The sequence below is a fragment of the Gossypium hirsutum genome, chromosome A08, assembly GCF_007990345.1.
Source record: "Gossypium hirsutum isolate 1008001.06 chromosome A08, Gossypium_hirsutum_v2.1, whole genome shotgun sequence".
In the NCBI taxonomy this organism is placed as follows: Eukaryota; Viridiplantae; Streptophyta; class Magnoliopsida; order Malvales; family Malvaceae; genus Gossypium; species Gossypium hirsutum.
In genome coordinates, this window is record NC_053431.1 from 7,344,231 (window position 1) to 7,369,070 (window position 24,840).

General features: G+C 34.9%; 1 protein-coding gene and 1 long non-coding RNA gene across 2 annotated transcripts; both read right to left on the bottom strand.

Annotated features, from left to right (window-relative positions):
- Positions 1-1,789: 1,789 nt before the first annotated feature.
- Positions 1,790-5,373, bottom strand: LOC121204935 (uncharacterized). The gene is made up of 2 exons (XR_005900078.1): positions 4,103-5,373; positions 1,790-3,413 (listed from the first exon to the last, which is right to left on the bottom strand). It is a non-coding gene; the product is annotated as an uncharacterized lncRNA (long non-coding RNA).
- A 13,674-nt stretch (positions 5,374-19,047) lies between these two features.
- On the bottom strand, positions 19,048-22,774 carry LOC107950359 (solute carrier family 25 member 44). Its single transcript, XM_016885200.2, has 6 exons — positions 22,488-22,774; positions 21,331-21,712; positions 20,783-20,979; positions 20,328-20,472; positions 19,820-19,973; positions 19,048-19,439 (listed from the first exon to the last, which is right to left on the bottom strand). The coding sequence occupies exons 1-6, from the start codon at positions 22,544-22,546 to the stop codon at positions 19,414-19,416; spliced, it is 963 nt and encodes a 320-aa protein (XP_016740689.2). The 5' UTR covers positions 22,547-22,774; the 3' UTR covers positions 19,048-19,413.
- Positions 22,775-24,840: the final 2,066 nt, after the last annotated feature.

Consider the following 24,840-nt stretch of genomic DNA (forward strand, 5'->3'; position numbering starts at 1 on the left):
GCTATTACACTTCCGAGTTCGATTCGACCAAGTTACGACGTCCGAAAGCCTCGTATGAACTTTAGGAATAGCTAGGATACATATGTCATGACATAGGATTCCGGTATACGAGTGCCAGTAAGTCCATGGCATCAATTTGTGATTTCGATATGTGTTTACGAGTAAGAACCTGACTGGGACAGTGGCATCAATATGTGGCTACATGTAAGACCACGTCTGGGACGTTGGCATTGTATGATATATGTATAAATTATCCGAGTGTCCTACCCAATTCCGAGTGGTTCATCGGGCAAAGGTAAACATAATCGGATGTGTTGGATGAGCAAAAGGGGACAGGTATGATTTAGTTTATTGGTTATCGATGATAAGGTAAGTATGTGATTTATTGATAAAATGTGTTATGTATGATATAAAGGATAAACCTCCTTGGTTCAAATATGTGTTTTCGGACTTGTACAAATGGTGTATTTATTATGGAAATGATTCTTTAATTGTATTTATATGTGCCTATGAATATTCGACTATGAAAGTAAATTATGTACATGATCATATAACCGGATCTTTGAGCTTATATAAATGTGTATAGTTGACTTGTGAATGAGTAGTAAATATACTATGAATAGCTCTTGTGTATATATGTATGAGTAATAATGTATATAAGCGGTTATATGGTTAATTTATGTAGTAAAATTTTATTAAAGATAAGAGTTTTGCATTTTGTGTAGGGGAACTAAGTGTAATAGGAATATTCGGCCTTGGTGGTTAAATGATACTATGTTGGTTTTAACTATTTATACATTCGGTTAAATGTAATTATAAAAGGAAATAATTATATATGCTGATGGCTATCAATTCTACCGATATAAACATACACCTAATTTGCAAATTAAAGCAGTATAGGGAGTAGGGTCGATCCCACAGAGACTGGTTTACTGAAAATTGTTTATCTCTCGACCAGATTTATGTCTGGGCAGTTGTCGTGCCCGCGATGTTTAGGAGGATAAAATATGAAACTTGAAATAAAAAAAAACAACGAAGTAATCTAAAAAAAATCAATTAAACTTAGCTCAGCCTTAAGCACGGGTTTTTCCGTCTTTGACCCGATCTTCGAAATTAGGTGAACTCATCTTTTCTGATAAGCTAGTTATAGCTACCAAGGACGCCTCAGACACCAACTCTTCCTTATGTAAATTAGTTATGGAACGTCCTATAACTAACCCTTACTGATCGAACAACCTCTGAAACGTTCGTGATTTAGAACTCCGGCAGCTTTGCGTTCTAGAAGAGCCTAGCTCGAACCAATGCCCTCAAATGTTTGGGACATTTAAATCCGGTTACTACTTCCCTTGACGGAACCAAACAGCAATCCCCACTTGGCACGCCAATGTGTTCACGGAAGACCAATTAGACAATCGATCCTTTCGGAATTCCAACTGTATGTCTAGCCACACTAACTCAAACGATGTGTTTTTTGACTTAGTGTTGTCTTGACTTTGTGAGTTGACGAAGTCATACTCTTAATCCGAAGAAATAATAAATATCGAAAGTTGAGAGTTAAACAGCTCGGGTTTGTAACTAACGGGTTTTTTGACGGGGTTAACACCGGCTTAAAGCTGAAAAGGGTTTAGTGTGGCATGAATTTAATCATGCTTGAAGGTTGTGGATTGTGTTTTGGCTTGGTGTGAAGGATGATGGAATTTTGGAAAGGAAAGGGGACTTGGATAGCAATTGACCCAATTGTGGAAAAGAAACAAAAATTGGAGACAAAGCTACAAAATGCAACGTCAAATTGAAGAAAAAAGAAATGATATTCCAACTCCAAATTGAAAAAGGAAATACAAGAGAAAGAGTAGTTCCATTCCAAGTAGAAGAAGGAATACAAATTAAAGGATGATTTTCTAGGAAACTAAAAGCCCTTATTTATATACATAGGGTTACTAAAAATAGCCTATTCTAAATTAATAAAATAAAAATAAATAAATAATAAAACTAAATAAAATAATATCTTCTATTTTTAGATTTTTACGAAGTTAAAATTGATGTTAAATCCTTGGCCTTCCCATCTTTATGATTTGGCCCCAACTCAACGATTTGTCTTTCAATTTGGTCTATTTTTGCTCGTTTTTGACCAATTGCATCCCTGACAAGATTAAATCATAAAAAACACCAATTAAGTAAGGATTAATTCAGAAATAAACCAAATTAAACACAAGAATTATGTAAATTAATGTGTTTATCAACTCCCCCCTACTTGGCTCATGCTTGCCCTCAAGCATGTTGTTCTTTCAAACATTAAATTTATTCTACAATTCATTAAAAATCGAGCTCTTTTTCCGCATACATGATCAATGTAAACAACTTAGGAAAAAATAAATAAATGCTCAAGATATAAAGTTTGATCAACAAGTGTCATAAGATTGAAATATGTGAACTAAATAATTTTATTAAATTGAGTTTGAATCCAGTAGCTTGCAAGGCATTATTAATTAACTACGCATTAGAAAAATAAAATTATTGACGTGGTCAAACCTTTTTACGCGTACTAGGATGACAACCCAAGCACCCTAGCCTGGTTACTCAGTTCAAACAGTCTTAAAATTTTATTTATTATATATTATTTCTTCATTTTTTTCTTTTTTTTTGAAAGCTCAGTTAGCGGAATGTTTATAAGTTATCAACTTGTCACTCAAATCTTTTTACGCGAGATAAGATGACAACCCTAAGCACCTTATCCCGGTTACTCAATCCGGTCACATTTTTGAAACTTCACTCATAACTTGAACGTTAATTTATTCACTTATTTATTAATGCACAAGCAAATATAATTTCCCAAACAATCAATTTATGAAAAAACAATCTAGCTACATATATCAATTTTAAGACACAAATGTTGACTAAAATATATACTTGAACATTTTAATTTTTCCCAATTGTCCAAATTAACTAGGTATGAGATTAAAGGCTTAATGTTTAAATAAACTATCGAATGAATTTAACGTATGATTGAACACATACAAAAGAGAGACATGCAGCAAAAATCATGCATACTACTTAATCAATGCTTGTCCTCAAGCATATCTTATATGAAAGAAAAGTCAGCAGCCCAAATAAAAAGAAAAAGTTAAGAACACTCCCCATATAGTTAATGACGTGGTTGATGTTGGGAGTAATGACTCTGTAGGATGTCGAGGATTGTGGAGACTTGAGTTTCCATTGTTCCAAGTCGAGCCTCGATTCGGCTTAAGCGGTCCTCTATGGTCGAAGGTTGTTCCTCTTGTTCTCGAGTAGCGAAATATGGGCGTTGGCGAAAAACCATATTCCCATGAGCAGTCTGTGTTCTTGGAGGAACAAAATAACAAGCAGTAGGGGTGTCGGCAAGCAAACCCATAGAATCCAAACAATATTTATCTAGGCTGTCCATATGATATGCACATGTCAAGGACGAGAAATTAATTTCAGAGGGAAAAAGTATAGAGGTTAAGTTTATGATATACGATTCAAGTATTAGAGGACGATTACAACGCAAAACAGCATGAAAATTTTTTGCAAACCAATATCCTAAATTATCTTTATAACCGAAATGCATACACTACAAGAAAAATAATTCAGTTCTCGTTAAAACAGTGGATGAATCGTTTCGTCCCGAAAAACTAAATGCCAAAAATCGGTGAATATATCTTAAGGTAGGTTCATGCACCAATAAGTCTTTTGTGGTTTTTGGATTATAAAGTTGATTAGAATTGGTTAACACACGGTAGGCATCTTGAGCATTAAAGTCGCTCAGAATGTCTAACAAAGCAGTATGATAGGAGTCGGATTGAATATTGTCAGGGTCAACGAAACCCATGGCAATATTAAAATTAGATACCGACATTTGAAAGTCCTTTCCAAGCAGAAGAAAACAGATAATGCTTTGCGTTTCAATAGTCTGTAATGCACTAACATTGAAGCTAAATGTGGTGTAAAACTCATATATTAGCTCATAATATGCATCACATGATATGTTTGCAAAAGAGCTCCAACCAATAGCATCAAAATAAGTAGTCACAATATCATGAATATTTAGCACATTAAGAGTGGTGAAATCGATTTGCTTACAGACCGGGAGTGTGCGTGTCGAATGTCATCGTATCGTGTGCGATGCTCTAGGGTCGAAAAATCCAGAAATCCTCGTAGTCGTCCTTTGGTGGGAACGGTGTTGGCACGACCTCGTCTATTACATTGGCTATTTCGTGCTGGTCGAACATATTCGTTGGGCGAGGGTGGTGGACTTAAATTTTCAACAGTGTCAATATTGTTGTCCAGCGGTGTCGTTGGTTCATGTGTCCGTTGTCGATGACTTCGAGTGGTGGACGATCGTGTTTGGCGTTGACCGACACGTTCATTCGTGGTCGAAGGAGCCTCGTTTGAGTTACTTGCATGATATGTCAGTAAGGTAAATTATACTGAGGGTTAAGGGTCGACCTCTCGGGACTATCGGAGCTACTGTCCGAAAGTTCTGGTTCGACAGAAGTCAAACGTTGTTGGCATCATGCTCTCGTTGGTGGGGTTGTTCGTATAGGAGGCAGTGGAGGAGGTTCATCATCGTCGATATCGACGACAGGAGGAGTGGAGAATCGATACCGACTCCGATTAAGTGAAACCAGGAAGTTGTCGGCCGTTTGGTTCCGAGTTTGAACCATGGTCTCGGTCGTAGCGTAAAAAATAAGCGTTTCAGACGATTTCAACAGTGACGGGTAGCGGCGGCGCACGATAGCAATGACGGCGACGAGGCTCGTATTGCGGCGGTGACAATAGGTGGAGTACTTTTAGGCCGACTTTTTACATGGTGAGGGGGTGAGCGTCGGTGTTGGCGTCGACAAGGTGGTGGGTGGCGGTTTTGTGTGGTTTAAAGGAGAAAAAAATGAAGGAAAATTAGGGTTGGGGAGAAAAGAAGCGGCAGCACATGGTTATAGGTTCCGTCCAGCGACGTGAATGCGAGGTCTCCATTCGGCAGTAGATTGGCGGTAGAGAATGACAGTGTTCGGCGTAGGGTAAGAGGGAAAACGAAATAAAAGTGGAGGTGGGGCGTGGTTCGTTGACAGTGGCACGGTGCGAGGCCGGTGGTGGCAGGATGATGGTGTGGGGACTTGTTCGACAGTGCTTTGGCAGAGAAGGGGGCCGGCAAACGGTGGTGTTGGGTTTAGGTGATGGCCACGAAAAAGAAAAAGGAAATTGAGGTGGTGTGTTGGTTCTTTTGACGGTAGTGGGGTAGGGTTGGCTAAAGGGTGCGACGGTGGTGGTCCGTGATGGGGGGTGTGACGGCGGCGACGAGTAGCTTGGTCTTGGGTGTAGGTTTTGTTTTTGGAGAAGATGAAGAATATGGAAAAGATGTTGGGAGATTAGGGATTTTGGGTGTTTAAAATTTTATTTTTGTTTATTTTTTATTTGAGTTATTTTAGGTTGGGAGGGGTAATTGGGTATTGGGTTTGTGTGGGTATTGGGTGTTGTTGGTTTATTTGGGTAGGTGATTTAATTCAGTTTAAGGGAAGTGGGTAATTGGACTTGGGTAGTGGGCATTGGGTATGGTAAGTTAATTGGGTTGGTTAAGAATTTTATGGATGGATGCTGGATTTGGGCTTTGGTGGGTAATTTGGTTTATGGGTTTTGGGTATTTTAGCATATGGGTAAATGGGTTTGGTAGGAATTTTAGTGGATGTTGGTTTTTTTTTTTCACTATCACCAAATTAGTAAGTCGTGCCCACGCCTCCATCAGTACTAGCCTTTTTTGAAAATCCATGACCTCCATAGTGTTCCTGAAAATATCAAATTGACTGAGTTAAATAAGAATTAATTAATTTATTTACACCATAATTTACTTAAACTAAAAAAAAAATTAAATAAATGAAAAGAAATTTGGGTTGCCTCCCAAAAAGCGCTTTTGTTTAACGTCGTTAGCTCGACGACCTGCTATTCAAACTTTGGGCTCATCGAGAACAATCTCTTCCACTGTGTGTGTTTGAAAATTCTTGAAAAAGGGTTTTAGTCGTTGACCATTCACCTTAAAGCACTTTCGTGTTTCTTCACTTTGAATTTCCACTGTACCATTCGAAAATAAATTAGTAATAATAAACGGTCCTATCCATTTGGATCGAAGCTTCCCAGTGAAGATTTTTAAGGTAGAGTCGTATAGGAGAACTTTTTGTCCTATTGAAAACTGCTTCCTAGTGATGAACTTATCATGAAATGCCTTCGTCTTTTCTTTATAAACTCGAGCATTTTCATATGCATCATTTCTGATTTCCTCGAATTCCTGGATGTCTAATTTCTGAGATCTTCCCACAGACTCCATTTCCATATTACACTGCTTAACTGCCCAAAAAGCTTTGTGCTCTAACTCGACCGAAAGACGGTACAGTTTACCGAAAACGAGTCAGTAAGGTGACATGCCTATTGGTCCCTTATAAGCTGTCCTATAAGCCCAAAGTGCGTCATTCAGTCTCAAACTCCAATCCTTCCTGTTAGGTTTAATCGTCTTTTCCAGAATAGACTTGATCTCTCGATTTGACACTTCGGCTTGCCCGTTTGTTTATGGATGGTAAGCAGTGGCAATTCATTGAGTCACTCCATATTTCTCCATAAGTGCACTTACGAGCTTATTGCAAAAATAAGTTTCTCTGTCACTGATTAATGCTCGTGGAGTGCGATACCTGGAAAAAATAGCACTTCTAAGAAAGTCAACTACGGTCTTAGCATTATCATTACGAGTGGCCTTCGCCTCTATCCACTTAGAGACATAATCAACAGCTAAGAGTATATAAAAATTACCAAAAGAAGAAACGAAGGTACCTATAAAGTCGATGCCCCACACATCAAAAATTTCACAAATATGAATAGGAGTAAGAGGCATCTCATTTCGAGGACTAAGGTTACCAACTCTTTGGCATTTTTCACAAGTTTTACAGAAAAAAAGGCATCAAGAAATATGTTTGGCCAAAATAATCCACATTCGAAAATTTTGTGTGCAGTGTGTTTAGGTCCAAAGTGCCCTCCGCATGCATAAGAATGACAAAAAGTTAAGATAGACTGTACCTCTATTTCTGCTCCACACCGTCGTATTACCTGATCCGAGCAATGCTTCCAAAGGTAAGGATCGTCCCAAATGTAATATTGTTATCTTATCTTTTTTAGACCTTGGTAAATCTGAAGGAACAGTACCTGTAACGAGGTAATTTACTATGTCTGCATACCAAGGACGAACTGAATTTGCTGAAAACAGGTTTTCATCTGGAAAGTTGTCCTTTAATGGTGTGTCGTCTACTGGAATCGGTAATCGACTCAGATGGTCAGCTACTAGGTTTTCGCATCCCTTTTTATCCCGGATTTCAAAATCAAACTCTTGTAGGAGTAGAATCCACCTGATCAGTCGGGGTTTTGCCTCCTTCTTCCCTATTAAATATTTCAAAGCTGCATGATCAGAAAAGATAATTACCTTAGTTCCCAATAGGTAAGATCTAAATTTATCTAAAGCAAACACAACAGCTAATAATTCTTTCTCGGTGGTTGTGTAATTGCTTTGGGCAGCATCCAAAGTCTTCGAAGCATAGTAGATTACATGAGGCTCTTTCCCTATTCTTTGGCCAATAACAGCTCCCACACTTTGGTCACTCGCATCACACAGGATTTCAAACGGGAAGTTCCAATTTAGTGGCTGTACTATGGGAGCGGGGGCCAATTTCTGCTTTAGCACATCAAATGCGTCTTTACAAGTCTGGTTAAATTCAAATTCTTTATCTTTTTGTAACATACCGCAAAGTGGTCGCACGACTTTCGAGAAATCTTTCATGAATCGTTTGTAAAATCCTGCATGGCCAAGAAACGAACGAACCTCCCTCACTGATGAGGGGTAAGGTAACGAGTTAATAATATCCGTTTTTACATTATCGACCTCGATTCCTTTCGAGGAAACTATATGACCCAAAATTAATCCTTTGTCAACCATGAAATAGCATTTATTATAATTTAAAACAAGATTAAATTCTAGGCATCTTTGTAATATCTTAGCAAGATTATTGAGACATTCTTTAAAAGAGTTACCGTATACCGTGAAGTCATCCATAAAGACTTCGATAATTTTCTCGACGTAATCGGAGAATATGCTCACCATGCATCTTTGGAAGGTGGCCGGAGCATTGCAGAGTCCAAACGGCATCCGTCTATACGCAAATGTTTCGAAGGGACATGTGAAATTCGTTTTGTCTTAATCCTCTGAAGCCACTAGAATCTGGAAAAATCCTGAGTACCCATCGAGACAACAATAATGGGACTTACCGGCTAATCGCTCGAGCATTTAATTGTTGAAGGGGAGTGGAAAATGATCTTTTCGAGTAGCTGCATTCAACTTTTTGTAATCGATGCAAACCCTTTATACATTCTGGACTCGTGTAGGGACCAACTCACCTAACGGATTTTTTACCACTGTCACGTCAATTTTTTTGGGCACGACATGAACCGGGGTAACCCAATCACTGTCAAAAATTGGGTATATCATCCCAGCATCTAACAGTTTCTGGACCTCCTTCTTTACTACCTCCATCATGGATGGATTGAGGCGCCTTTGAGCATCTCTCTTTGGTTTCGTGTTGTCTTCGATGGAAATTTTGTGGATACAAGTGGATGGACTTAGCCCTTTTATGTCGACTATTGTCCAACCAATAGCTTCCTTATATTTTCTTAGAACTCGAACTCGACTTTCCTCCTCGTCTTTGGTTAGCTTGTTTGACACTATCACCGATAATGTGTCTTTCTCTCCTAAAAAGACATACTTAAGGTGGTCCGGTAATGCTTTAAACTCCAAGGTCGGTGGCTGCAAAATTGAGGGCAACATTTTTGTTTGGAAAGGTAATAGTTCAAATTGGTTACCTTGGTTTGTCAGCGAAGGTTGCGTTTCCAAGTGATTGACAATTTCTTGCAATGGATCTTCAATGACTGTGATTTCCTCGAGATGATGTAAAACATTCATGTCAATGTTTCTGTAAAGGACAGTTTCCAACTCATCAAAGTCATGATATTCGGAATAAGATCGAGTTAAACAATCTAAAATATCGATGCTAGAAATATTTAATAGTGAGTTAGGATGACCCATGGCCTCATAGACATTGAATTTCACGATTTTGCCATCAAATTCCATGGTCAGCGTCCCGCTTCGAACATCTATTTTTGCGCTTGCAGTACTTAGGAACGGCCTTCTAAGCAAAATGTCAGACGAATTAGTAGAGTTATCATCTTCCATATTAATAATGTAGAAATCTGCAGGGAAAACTAATTCGTTAACTTTAACAATGACGTCTTCAAGCAGCCCTTCGGGATAGACGATTGACCTGTCCGCCAACTGGATTATTACTCCTGTCTCTTTTAAAGGACCCGCGTTAATCAGCTTATAAATAGAATAAGGCATAACATTAATGGAAGCCCCTAAATCACACATGGCTTTCTTAATGCCTACATTACTTATCTCACAGGAAATAGCAAACATATATTGGTCCTCGTATTTGGGCGGATCTTTCTTTTGTAGTACTGCGGAGATATTTTCTCCTACATTTACTCTTTCGTTACCTATTAACCTTCTCTTGCTAGTACACAACTCCTTGAAGAATTTTGCATAACGAGGGATTTGTTTGATAGCGTCGAGTAAAGGGATATTTACCTCTACCTTCTTGAATGTCTCGAGGATTTCTTTTTCCTCCTTCTCTTTCTTATTCCTTGCAAGCCTTCTTGGAAAAGGAGGTGGCATCACAACTGGTCTTTGAATTTCTGATTCTGGCTTGGATGTTGGATCAGAGATCTGCTTTTCCCGTTCCTTGTCTTGCCCATGACTTTTGGCTGAAACTGTTTCCAGAATCTTTCCGCTACAAAGAGTTATTGCACTGGCATTCTGACGAGGGTTCGTCTCTGTCTGGGAAGGTAATTTTCCTTGAGACTCCAGGCGATTAACTACCATCGAGAGTTTACTAACTTGATTAGTTAACTCTTGTGTTGATGTGTCTGTCCTCTATTGATATTTTGCAGCATCGGCGGCAAGTCTTTCCACAACAGCTTCTAGAGATGTGTTCAGCTTGTGTTATTGTTTTGGTGGTTGTAGAGGTTTCAGTTGGTATGATGGATTATATCGGGGATTAGCTCCGTAATTCAGATTGGGATAATCCTTTCACCCGGGATTGTAAGTGTTGGAGAAAGGATCATAGCATCTTTGTGGAGGTCCCGAAAAACCTCTGACAGCATCAACATGTGCCGTTGAATTGTCGTTAAGGATTGGGCACAAATCCGTCGGGTGTTCAGACGTAGTACAAATTCCACATAGTTGGGTCAGACTCTTCTTTTCTGTAAGCAAAGATTGAACAACATTCGTAAGCTTATCCAATTTATCTTCTAAAGATGAAACGTTTACCCCATTAACCTGTCTTTTTGGTTCCGAATTCAGTCGATACTGTTGAGAATTTGCCGCCATGGTGGATATTAGTTCTCTTGCCCTTTGAGGGGTCATATTGACAAGCGCCCCTCCACTAGCAGCGTCAATCATCTTCATTTCCATAGGGAGCAAACCCTCGTAGAAATATTGAAGAAGTGATTGTTCGGTCAACCCATGTTGAGGACAACTTGCATACAGTTTTTTGTACCCCTCCCAATAGTCGTGGAGTGATTCACTTTCCATTTGGCGAATTCCCACTATGTCCCTCCTAAGCTCAGCTGCTCGTGACGCTGGGAAGAATCTATCAAGAAATACACTAGATAAGTCATCCCACATTGTGATAGAACCGGGGGGTAAGTAAAATAACCATTCTTTTACTGTATCAACTAAAAAAAAAGGAAAGGCCCGAAGTTTGATTTCATCTTCGGGTACTCCCTGGGTTTCATGCTTGAGCAGACCATGTGGAATTCTCTCAAGTGAGTGTGTGGATTTTCGTTCTTCAAGCCTCAAAAAGTGGGCAAAAGGTGAATCAAGCCCGACTTCAATTCAAAAAGAGTTCCTCCAGTTGGATAGTTGATGCATAACGGTGTTTGCTTGTTAGTGGCAGCTGCTAGTTGACGAATGGTTCGGTTTGCCATCCTTTCTGATTCACCGAGGTTGTCTTTTGTTTCAAAGAATGGTTCGGTCTCAGGTTCAACCTCTTCAACTCATTTTCCACGTCGAATTGCCTCTGCACGAATTACTTCGCTCAACTTTTCAACGTCTGATTCTAGGATCCCATGTCCTAGTCAACTCCAGCTTAACTTGCACGTTTAAGAGCTTCTATCTCTTTTCGTCATGCTCGCGCTGATTTCTCGATCTCTGGGTCGTATTCGAGATCTCCTGATGAAGATCTGGTCATGAAGACGATTTAAACAATTGTAAGCGTTGCCAGTCCCCGGCAACGGCGCCAAAACTGATGGCTGTTGATTCCACCAATATAAACCTACACCTAATTTGCAAATTAAAGCAGTATAGGGAGTAGGGTAGATCCCATAGAGACTGGTTTACTGAAAATTGTTTATCTTTCGACCAGATTTATGTCTGGACAGTTTTCGTGCCCGCGATGTTCGGGAGGATAAAATATGAAACCTGAAATAAACACAAAAAAACGTAAAAAGTAAAAGATGAAATAAAAAAACAATGAAGTAATCTGAAGAAAAATCAATTAAACTTAGCTCAGCCTTAAGCACGGGTTTTCCGTCTTTGACCCGATCCTCGAAATTAAGTGAACTCCTCTTTTCCGATATGCTAGTTATAGCTACCAAGGACGCCTCGGACATCAACTCTTCCTTGTGTAAATTAGTTATGGAACGTCCTATAATTAACCTTTACCGATCGAACAACCTATGAAACATTCGTGATTTAGAACTCCGGCAGCTTTGCGTTCTAGAAGAGCCTAGCTCGAACCAATGCCCTCAAACGTCTGGGACATTTAAATCCGGTTACTACTTCCCTTGACGGAACCAAACAGCAATCCTCACTTGGCACGCCAATATGTTCACGGAAGACCAATTAGACAATCGATCCTTTCGGAATTCCAACTATACGTCTAGCCACACTAACTCAAACGACGTCTTTTTTGACTTAGTGTTGTATTGACTTTGTGAGTTGACGAAGTCATACTCTTAATCCGGAAAAATAATAAATATCGAAAGTTGGGAGTTAAACAGCTCGGGTTTGTAACTCACGGGTTTTTTGACGGGGTTAACACCGGCTTAAAGCTGAAAGGGGTTTAGTGTGGCATGAATTTAATCATGCTTGAAGGTTGTGGATTGTGTTTTGGCTTGGTGTGAAGGATGATGGAATTTTAGAAAGGAAAGGGGACTTGGATAGCAATTGACCCAATTGTGGAAAAGAAACAAAAATTGGAGACAAAGCTACAAAATGCAACGTCAAATTGAAGAGAAAAGAAATGATATTCCAACTCCAAATTGAAAAAGGAAATACAAGAGAGAGAGTAATTCTATTCCAAGTAAAAGACGGAATACAAATTAAAGGATGATTTTCTAGGAAACTAAAAGCCCCTATTTATATACATAGGGTTACTAAAAATAGCATATTCTAAATTAATAAAATAAAAATAAAAATAATAAAATAATAAAACTAAATAAAATAATATCTTCTATTTTTAGATTTTTACAAAGTAAAAATTGATGTTAAATCCTTGGCCTTCCCATCTTTATGATTTGGCCCCAACTCAACGATTTGTATTTCAATTTGGTCCCTTTTTACTCGTTTTCGAACAATTGCATCCCTGACAAGATTAAATCATAAAAAACACCAATTAAGCAGGGATTAATTCAGAAATAAACCAAATTAAACACAAGAATTATGTAAATTAATGTGTTTATCGTATGCTTAAAAATACTGCATATGAATGTACCTATAAATGATTAGATTTAAATGTACAATGATAAAATATTCTGATTAGTTTTGCTAATTCTATTAATATCATTGAGTTATTTATTCGCTTATAACTTACTAAGCTGAAATAGCTTATCGTGTGAATATTTGTTTCTGTTTTATAGATTTTGGAAAATCAAGTTACAAGCTCGGGGATCGTCTACGAAGCTCATCACACTATCCACTAGTTTGGGTACTTTTATAAGTTGAATTAGAAATTATGGCATGTATAAGCTAAAGTATGTTTTGGAAATGTTAATTTGGGGGTTGTATATAAAGCCATGTGAAAATGGCTAAGCAATTATCCTTAAAAATTATCTATGTTAAGCGCGATCTTTGCCCACTCTGCCTTATAATTATGTGACATGTTTGCATGAACTTGTGTTAGGTATTGCGTATGCTGAAATATGGATATTGCCATGTTCCTATTCGGTTTATGCAAATGGGATTGAATGTTCACTAAGTTTGATTGATGATAAATAGGGTATAGATATTTTGTGGACAATTGATGTGTTTAAAAGTTATATACTTTATGTTAAGTAAGGTCTCTTCTGTGGGTAAGACACATATATTTTATGTGTACCTTATTTTATTGGTTTGGTTTTGATATTTTGTATGGGATTATATATATATGAGAATGTCATTAGATAAATTAATATGTTTGCATGCATATTATGTGTATTTATGTGGTTGCCGTATGGGTTAAATCAACCTTAGTATTAGGTAGTTAAAAATTTAAGTTAGTTAGATCTTATAAATGGATATATGTGACTGAGTATTTGATCATGACATACGGATGGATCCTTATATGTCTTGTTATATATATTTATAGATGTTTGTATTATGAATGGGTTGCAAACATGCATGATCATATTGATTCGTTGAATTTTTTTTGTAAAGCTACGAAATTATGCAATTTAGCTTATAATGGCCGAATAGTTATAGAATGGAACGAATTTTCTTTGTATATTCCTAAATGTTTGACTTTAGTTTGTGTAATTATATAATACATGCAAAGCTGATAAAAATTTAGGTATAAAAGCCGCACCAATGATTTAATATGGATGCATAAAATGATCGAACATAATTTAGGTAATTTAGTGGTTTAAGTACAATTTATCTTGTCTCATTTATTTTAGGTGTTCAAAATGTTTCGAACTTTGATAGGGATAATTGTGTGTTAATTTTATACTATCGTATGAAATGTTCCCTATTTATTAATGAAGTCGGTATAGACATTTATATTAATAAATATTCGTATAAGTAATTTGTATGATTAGTAATGTCTCGTAACCCTAGTCCGGCAACAGATACGGGTTAGGGGTGTTATAGTGACATGGCAGATGACAGTTTACTTGGTGTCATTAGCCGTCCATTGGGCTGGTTAACACCAATTTAAATACCATATCAGTACTATTTAGGGTTTGAGCAGTAGACTTAGAAGAGAAAAAGAAGAAAAGGAGGGGGAGAAGAAGTAGGAGGAGAGGAGAAAAAATAGAGATGCCTAGAGTGATTCCAGTATGCTATTGTGGAAACCTAGCCAAGTTAAACACGTCTTGGTCCAATGATGACCCAGGTAGAAGGTTTTTTGGGTGTAAGAAATTTGGGAGTGGGTTTGGAAAACCATGTCGTTTTTTCATTTGATTTGATCCATCATTGACGCCCTGTTTACAAATTGAGTTGTTGGGTCTTTTGAAAAAAATGAGGACATTGGAGGATGTAAGGGGGAGGGAGAGAAAAACATGGTTTTTGGTGCTTGTATTTGTAACGGTGTTGTTATTTTTAAACCCTAAATCAGCTTATGTTGTTGTTGTTAGCACTAAAAACTAGCTTATGTTTTGTAATATTGTTGCTGGTATATTGTTGCTTATGTTGTTATACATGGCTACCGGTATGCATGGCTAACCAACTTACGTTTTGTAATATTGTTACTGGTGTATTGTTGCTTATGTTCTTATACATGGCTGCTAGTATACCTAGCTAACCAGCTTATGTTGTTGCTTACAAACTTCAAAGTTGAAAGACTTGAAATGGAAAAATATGTGATTGTTGCTTACAAATTGTTTTGTAATACTGTTGTTGCTTACAATTTGTAATGGGAGAATATGTGGTTAGAAATTTTTTTGTAATATTTGATTTCATTTCAAAGTTGAAAGACTTGAAAGAATGTTTAATATTCATTTCATTTATATTTCTCAATGCTCATATGTTAGAAGAGATAACACAGATGAAAAAAAAAAGAGAGAAACATTTGTATTTCTCAAATCTCACACTTTTGATTTCATTGCCAAATTGCATGGATCAACGCTCATATATTAAGGCTAAACGTCAAATTGTTTACAAAAGGAAGGAATGACAAATTATTGCCAAATTTTCCCACAATTCAACATAATTGAATAGATTTGAATTGTAAGTAAATTTACAAAAAAATTCAGTTACTATATGCTAAGTTTAGATAACAGTAGCAATCATAGGCAAATTTACAAAAAATAATCTACCTAAGTTAATAAATCAGTAGCAGGTATAGCCAAATTTACACAATTTCAAAAAGATAACAAAATAAGGTCTGTTCACAATGTTATCATTGGTCTGTCATAGATGACTATTGAGTAGGAGGCATCCATCAAACAGCGGTTGGTTTCCTCTTGAATGGGAGCTTTTCTTTTGGGACAACATATGACCATCCCCACCGACAATCATACACACACACCCCTAAAAAGCAGTTACTACATGCATATTAAAAAATAGTCAACAACATATGACCATCCCCACCAACAATCATACACAGACAAATTAAAAAATACTGCATGCATATTAAAAAACAATCAACAGCATGTTAGCAACCCCACCAACAATTATACACAGACAAATTAAAAAAATGCTACATGCATATTAAAAAACACTCACTAAAACAACATTTGACCAGCAACATAAAGGCATAATAAAGGCACCAGAAAGATTAAAAAGGGTAACTTTACCTCAATGAATATTTGATATTGACATCTAGCTTTTTCTTGATCTTTGAACACAACATTCCTTTCCATTTTTCAACTTCTTTTTTTTTTTTTTTGACAATCATCAACATAATCTTGGTCCTTACTGTTTTCATCATGGTTAGAATAGGTTTTCTTTTTGTTTCTAATATCATCTACTAGTAAACAACATAAAGGACTAGTGAACTACTAATGATTAGTAAGAAACATAAAAAATAAGGGTTTACCTTGTTAAAGGATTCAGAAAGATTATTCACCAACATGTCATAATGGCTCCTAATTGAGAAATGAGATCTTGACCAGTGAGTAGGGTTCTTTTTCTTCGACCAATCATAAGCATGCTGATTGGATTTTTTCAATTCATCTATGACATCTTCAAAATTCCTTGGATTGCTTGCTCTGGTAGCTTTCCAAAGTAAATCTTTCAATTCCTTTGTTCGAAAACCAACCTTCTTGAAATTGGCATGTAGGTGTTTAACACGGTGTCTTGTTTCTGCATTAAGAAACTACATATAAATTGCTTCAAGAGTCCTTGCAAATAGAACAAATACAATTTAATTCTTTGGCAAACCCTAAACCCTAAATAAAAACAACACAAAAAAATAAACAAATGGAGTTTTACCTTTTGCTTGTCATACATGAAAGATATCTGGTATGAGCTTACAATTTCCAAGTCTATTGCGAGCAACTCCAAGAACAAAAGCCATAATGCTTGGTTTTCACTTTCGACAGCAGCATATGCAATAGGATAGATGTCATGATTTGCATCTATCTTAACAGTTGCAAGTAAATAGCCACCATAGTAGCCTTTCAAGAAACATCCATCTAAACCTACTATCCCCCTAAAACCATCCCTATAGCCATCTTTGCATACCTACAAATAGACATCCATCCTTTGAAACAGCCTGTTATCCAAATAATAGATTGTTTTTGTTCCCTCATTTTGGGTTCTAGCCTCTAACAAATACTCATAAATCTTCTCGCATTGAGCGTTATGAGCTCCTTCAATTAATCCTAATGCTCTAAGTTTAACCCTCCTACATTTGGTTAGTGAGACTATACAACATAAATCTCTTTTGACATATTGTTGTAATGATTTCAGAGAATAATCAGGATCAACAATGAATTTTTCTTTATAATGTTGACCTATCCAAACTAAGGTTACATTCTTATTTTTATAGACTTTAAAACAAGTATGGTTAGGTTTTGAACTCCTAATTTGCCAAGTTTGATCAATAGGGTCATTAGGGTTTAGTCTAGAGGCCTATATGAACCAAGAACATTTTTCACTGTAAACCATTTTTAACCTTTTAGATCATTTTTGGGAAACTTAATAAAATAACTATTCAACCTAACATACTGCTTGGCAGCTTCTTTTAGATTGTCTTTGGACTTAAATAACATTCAAATCTTAAGTCTAGAATTACTCATGTCATTCTCTGGGTTGAACTCAGGCCAATTTTGGCCATCTAAGTCAAATTTATGTGCACTATCTAACCTCTAGAATCATCACTATCACATAGTTCACCTATTTCTATATCATCAGTGTCTAAACCATCTAAATAAACTCTTATCCTATTAGACACATCACTTTCAGATACATCACTACCAGACACATCAGTTTCAGACATTTCTTCTTCACTCTCATTAAAATTGTCATCAATTAAACCTGCCACACAAATTACTCATCAATAAAGGTAGACAACAACCAAATCATTTAATGCAACATAGGCAAACATTTAACCATTTCTGTCAGACAATAACCAATACAAAAATAATTTAATACAAACACAACCATTTTTATCATGCACATAGCTGACAATAACCAAACACTTTAAGCCTATACCTAAGCAATGACAGATAATAACCAACACAACATAGAAGGTAAATAACAAATTTGATATTATCATTCATACAATATAGCAGCTAGGATACAAACAATGGCAGATATAAACAATAAATATCAATTTGATACAAACAATAAACATCATGCACATGGCATACCATACACATTATTTGCCATCCACTTTAATAACCAAACCCTAATCTATCATGCACAATATTAACAAATGAAATCAAAATTGAAATAACCTTAAATCCAAAATCAAAATTGAAATCAAAATAACCCAAGATAACCCTAAGTCGAAATAATCCTAAATCTAAAAAAAAAAACTAAATGCAAAAACTTACCCGTTACAATGGATGTAACAACATTGGCAACTTCTCTTTTGTTGACCATTGTCGCTGAGAACCAAAACCACTGATAGGTTTTTGGTTGTCTTCTTTTCTCCCCAAACGAAAAAAATCAATCGATTTCTAACCCAATACCATGTTAATCGATTATCGAATCGATATTCTAACCTTAAACCAACCTTGTTACACAATTTCTGAATCAATTTCAAACCCAAACCAATCCAAATCACAATCAATTTTTTTCTCAAATCGATTTTCTTTTCCTCCTCCCCATCACAATCAATTTCTAATTTTTTTTCCCTAAACCAACATAACCCTTTAATTTTTCCCTAAACCTGCCCACACCAAGATCCATCAACTGCTTCAACAACGTGGCAAGTTAACTGGCCACATCAGCTAGTCAACTTGCCACATCAACAGTCCTGTTAAGATGCTAACGGACACTATTAATCAGTGACTATTTTATCACTTTTTTATAACGTTAGTGATTGTTTTGTCATTTTTCAAAAGTTGAGTAATTAAAATTAAACCTAGGTGACTATTTTGATAACTACCTCAAAATTGAGTGACTGTTGATGTAATTTTCCCTAAAATGTTTTGAAAGTTGATTAAAATAAGTCGAAGTTGAAGGCATGCTTTTTCCAGGGAGTTGCCGAGTTCCCAGGGTTGAATGAGTCCCCTGAATATGGAGTTGACCAGTTCCCCTGGTTGAATCAGATTCATGCCATCATTAATGTCAGATTTACCTTTTCTTTTGAAGTCTGTATCTCATTAATACATGTATAGGAGTATGAGTTGAATTTTGAAGTGCTTACAAGCAAGGAGGAATGCAGCTTTCAGGAAACAACCAAAATCTCATCCTCCTACCAAGTACCAACCATGATAAATGAGATAAAAAAAGCAGACTAACATGAGTTTAAATATCCAAAAAAAAATATTAAAAAAAAGATCAGATCAAATATCTGTGCCTAAATGAAAATTTGTTGTATACAAGATTTTATTGCCTTTTGTGAGACATACAAATGGCTATTTTCAGTTCTTTTCTCATGTAAACAAAAAATATTCAAAAGCATCAAAGAATCTTAGCCACAGATACAAAGCGTCTCTTAAGATCAGTAGCTAATCTGTTTAATGAAGTAGTTAAATTGGTGTTTTGTAAGAAGATAGGTAACCAAATTTGCTGCACAATCGCAGGCTACTTGGGAGAATGCAAGAAAATAATAATCTGACAACAGCTGCCTTCTGAAATATAATGACTCTCAGTCAGCTCAAGGTCCTATATCCTCTGCTCTTCATGTGACAAGAACCAAAATTGTTTGACTTTGTCGGTCACATTTAGTCATCTTTCACGCATAACCGCTCTGAAATAAAAACGAAAACCAATTTTAGACTGAGTTCAGCTTATAACTAAAGATGAAGGAAACAAGAAGACACAAATCGAAAGTGCAAACTGAAGCAGACACCCAGTAAAGAGCAAGCTTGGCAGGAGTTATAAGCATGACTAAATGCAGAGAAACAATCAATCCATGAAAGCAATTAAATGCATTGGGTTATCTATTCTAGCAGGGAAGAAATGATTATTTTAAATTTAGTAATACCAGCAATCGCTTCAATTCTAAAAAACCCAGATGGTAATGTGCATCTGTAATCCGATTAATGGTCTTTGTACTTTACATATCATATCATTCCTTTCACATTAAAAGAAAGTACAAAAAGTAAAAAGAGAGGAAAGGGTCCATACTCAAGTATTCATAAGCTAATATCATTGAGGTTCCCCATGCTGACATACTGAAGAATCTTGGACCCAACCCTCTGTAGAAACCTTTCCAACCATCATCTGCAATTAAGTTTTTTACGACTTGCCTTGTAGAAGGTCGCTTCTCATGCCCCATCACCTGGAAAACAGAAACAACTAATTAAAAAGAAGAAAAAAAAACAACACTGAAATATGTGGTATATTGAGAAAACCACTATACAGATCTTGAAAGGGAAAAAGAAAATACAGTAATCATTTTAGTTTCTCATTGGAGAAGATACAGTCTTTCAACCTTCAAATAAAGTGGCCTACAATTAGACAAATTTTTTGTGATAGGAAATGCCACATAAATTATCAAAAGGTGTAACACAAAAAAGAAGAAGAAGCAATGATCGAAACCGCAATGCAAAGATAAAAAGAAAGATATGTAGCAATCAGCACAGAGAAGAAGAAAAATACAATGAAAAGCTAGTCAACAAGGTCCTAAGAATACCTGTAAGCGAGTCTTAATAGTGTCCAATGGAGTTGTGATGCAGGAAGCTGTAGCACCTGCGATGATTCCTCCAGCAGCTTGCACTGCCACTATTGTCGATAGACTAGGAGCTACTTCCTTTAGGTCTGTGCCCTGGCCCAAGAACCTAGAAAAATGGTAGTACATACTAAGCCAAAGCTAAATCAAGAAGAATGCAACAAATGCCATCCCCTTTGGATGCCTACATTTGATCTAAGAATAAGGGTGTATTAGGCATTAATTGGCCTAGCTTGTGTGGTGTGGCATGAGAGCTTGAGATCAATCCCTAGCATCCCTCTCTCACCCACAAAATATCATGAGAAAAGAAAACCTATTGTTACCAGCTCTAAAAGCACATTCAACTCTTTTTCAGAAAGAAAATTAAGCCAACCGAAAACAAAAGAGAGAAGCTAACAACAAAAGTATTCATGACTAACCTCCAGATAACACGTTGGCTAGAACCATAACTAGCCCACCATACAGCACTGGATGGAGAGTAAGTCATGACTGACAAACCAAATCCTCTGTATAATCCTCGGATTCCATCAGACTTTAAAACCTTACGAGCAACATCTAGACCTCCGTTGTACTTTGCATGGCCTGAGTATCCTTGGACCATCAACTTTTGACTAATCTGTGCATAATTCATGACAAGGAAATTTACCCCTTCAGCTTTAGATACAGGATAAAGAGCAGTAACGACAGCATCTTTAATAGATGGAGTGAAATTTGTTCTGCATTAGAGCAGTTCAAAGAGAGTCAGGAGTACGGACACCAGTCACTCAGACACCTACTATGAGAAACTTCTAGCAGGAAATGCATACAGTACGCACAGCCACAATTATTTTTTTAGGGTGGAGGGAGGGGGGGGGGCAATTTCATCGAACTTGGTAGGCTGCAGCAAATAGTTTTGTGTATATATAAAATAAAACACTAAATTAAGCTGGAGAGAAAATATTCTCATGTAAGAATCTGAAGTACAGACCACATCAATTGGAACAAAAACAGCTTGAGCAAACAGAGATGCAGTCATTCCAGCAATTCCATTTGCTATAGCAGCTTGCGTAGGTTCAGAGAATTTAAATGGTTCAACCATGCTGAAAGCAGCTACTTTTGTAGTTTCCAGAGCAGTGAGAAATATCACCCTGGCAGGAATGGCACCAGTGATGACTGTTCCAAACCCTCGATAGAGACCAGGGATTCCATCTGTTTTCAGTATGCCTCTAATAACAGAAAAAGCACTTCTCTCTGCAGTGTCCTTCGAAGCAACCTGAAGCCTAGTTTTTACAACAGAGACTGGGTATAATGCTACTGTAACTCCAGTAAAGATTCCAGCTCCTACTACATAAAATTTAGTTTTGTCGAGTCTGCATCAACAGAAGAAGCTAATAACATGAAAGAGTTACAAACAAAAGAACTTACGGCAGTAAAAAAGAAACTATACGCAAATCTCTGAAGACACTAAAATACCAATCAAGATAACACAAACAAGGATTTCCATTAAGATTTTCACTAAGAAATTTATCCAGTTTCAAAATCCTTCATTATTAGTTGAATGAGGTTCCATCAGCTAATAAAGTGACAAAAAATTGATGAAATGAAGAGCAAATTATAGCACAAAATGCGCAAAGTCTACTAAGCAATTAAAAGGAGAAAAGCCAAGAAATGTTAAGGATAAGAAATTAAGAATAATCTCTATATCCAATTCTTAGACAACAATAATCTCTATACCCAATTCTTTGAACTAAAACAAAACCCACACACACCAAAAAAAATAAAATAAATAAATAAATCTTAGAGGAAATTATTCAACTATTCGAACAGTTCAATAGAAATCAAATCTAGATTTTAACCCTTAAGCCATTGCACACAAAAATAGATAAACTAAAACCTACCTTATTGCATAGACCTAGCTTAATAAAAAGATTGAAATCAACCAAACTACACCCTAAAACTTGATTACAAAATCAACAAAAGAATCAAAATTAAACAGTTGTAGCTGGACAAATGAAACTAGCTCAAACAATTCATTTACAAAATTTAAAAATAAAAAATAAAGCGTAAAAACAAACTAAAATCAGATCAGATAGAAGATATTAAGTTTAAAAATAATTAAAGAGATTAAGTAATGAAAATACTTACTTGTCCCAATTAATCTCCGTCTGACCAAAAGTCTGCATTCGCGAATTCGAAGCTTCCATTCTATAATCGATTGAAGATAATTTGATTTTTTTTTTTAGAAACCCTCAAACTAATTTCTTCAATAATCCACTTTTTTCTTCCAAGAAATCATTTGAAAAGAAAGAAAGAAAGGAACTGAGAAGATTTCTCTTTCCTTTTTCTTTCTTTTTATAAGTATTTTTAATTTTGGGGGGTTTTGTTTCTCCTCTTTAAAGATGCTGCATTTTCAGATTTCTTGAGGGAAAATAATTCTCTTTTTTAATATAAATTAAATTAATAAAAAGTTTGTTCCCCACGACTTTGGACGTTGCTTGACCGCGAATTAGGTTTCGATTGGCGGCTGATTTTTGTATATCAGACATAACGCAACGTATATTTACGGTTTTATTGTAAATTAAATTAATATAAAAATATATTTTTAAAAAATAAAATAAATAAAATTTTAGTTACCATCTATGATAATTGAGGTTTAAATTTATTAAGTATTTTTTTTTTAAATTTATGTAAGTGTTAACTGATATTCAATTGTTTCGTGTTATCTATTTAGTTAGATTAAATCATTTTTTTAAATAAATTTACCTCTAATTAATTTATATAAATAAAATAAAAAGAAAAATTAATATAAATTATTTTTTTTCTTTTACATTAATTTTTGTTGATATTGGTGTTATTTGTGTTTTTCATATATTATGCAAACCAACAGAAGTGATGATGAATCAAGTACACGAAATTATTTTCATCCATAAAAATAAATAAAATTTATATGAATACCAAAATAATTACTCAAATGAATTTATCATTTGATTAAAAATGACTTCTAAAAAATAATTTCTGAACAATGATTTACTTTTCTAGAAAAGTTAATATTTTCTGGTGTTTGGATGAATTTATATAAAATATTTTCTGTTGTTCGGTAAATTTCTTACAAATATTTTATAAAAGTTGTTTTGAATTAAACAAACATATATTTGAGATTTTCTTATTTTTTTCATTTTGAATTTATTTTTATCTATAATTTTATATTTTACATTATTTTTGCATATATTAGAAATATTTTGTTAAATTCAGTTTCATTGCAACGTCATTTTTTAATTACATGACTAATAAGTTAGTATTTTTATTTAAAAATGTGACATCAACAAAATTAACAAAAAAAATTAACTACGTCAACAATTGGACTTGATTTTCAAATTTGAAAAATAAAGGACCAAATTCTTGAAAATAAAAGTACAAAAACTAAATTACAAATCTGTGAAGTGTACATAGACTTATGACATATTTTAACCTTTATACTACAAAATATTTATTATTAATATATTTATAATTGTAATAAATATTTATTATTAAAATATTAATATTGAATATTTTCAATAATATGTGAATAATATTATTTAAAATTATTATTTTAAAATTTATTATTAAAATAAAATTAAAATATTAAATAATTTATTAAAATAATAAATTATATTTATTATATTAATAATTTATTATATGACTAAATATAAATAATTAAATATGTATGTTTAATAATATTAAAAAATATAATATTTTAAATATTTTTAAAAATAAAAATAAAATTTATTGTCAATATAATAATATTAAGCTTGACTTAAGTTAATTTTTATACAAAAATAATTTATTTATAGCGGAAAATGACTTACGCTTTTCAAAAGGGTAAGTCATTTTACAGCAAAAATAACTTATTTTACTTTAACCTATAAATTATTTTCCATTAACCAAACTATTTTCTGTGAAACAAACATAAGAAAATGCAGAAAACATTTTTCATAAAACCTTTTACATGTAAACAAACGAACCTTAAATTTTTACAAAGTTTTACTTTAATATTTGGGCATATTTAATTTTGATTAACTTGTATATTTATAAAGAGGAATTTATGCAAAATTACTTTAATTCTTATTTGGAGTTCTAAACAAATTCAAATGTATGAGTTGAAAAACCCCATATAATGGCCAAATGATTAAGGTATTCATTATCCTAAGTGTGGCCTGAGTTCACGTCACGCTAATTGTGCTTGTTATTTAGGCTTTACCTTGTTATTATAATTTACCAAAAAAATATGTATGAATTATAACCCGATTAGGATTTTTAAGGAGTGTGATCAACAACTTACTAAGGGAGTCCATTATTGCCACTTCTTGCCTTAATTTGTATTTGAGTCCATACAATCGATTTTATCTGATTTAAATTTTTAAGTTTATTTCTTTCATTTAAATAAAAAACAAACCCAAATATTTAATCAAATATACTTCCAAATTATTAATTAAACTAAATAATTTTAATTAAATAATTT

Bases quoted from the DNA above. Each gene is read 5' to 3' on its own strand.
- LOC107950359 (XM_016885200.2), bottom strand. From the start codon at position 22,546: ATGGAAGCTTCGAATTCGCGAATGCAGACTTTTGGTCAGACGGAGATT. The intron at 20,473-20,782 runs GTTAGTCATGAA...CCATTTTTCTAG, and splicing joins AGCCAACGTGTTATCTGGAG to GTTCTTGGGCCAGGGCACAG. The intron at 19,440-19,819 runs GTATGGACCCTT...TTTTTATTTCAG, and splicing joins ATTAGCTTATGAATACTTGA to AGCGGTTATGCGTGAAAGAT.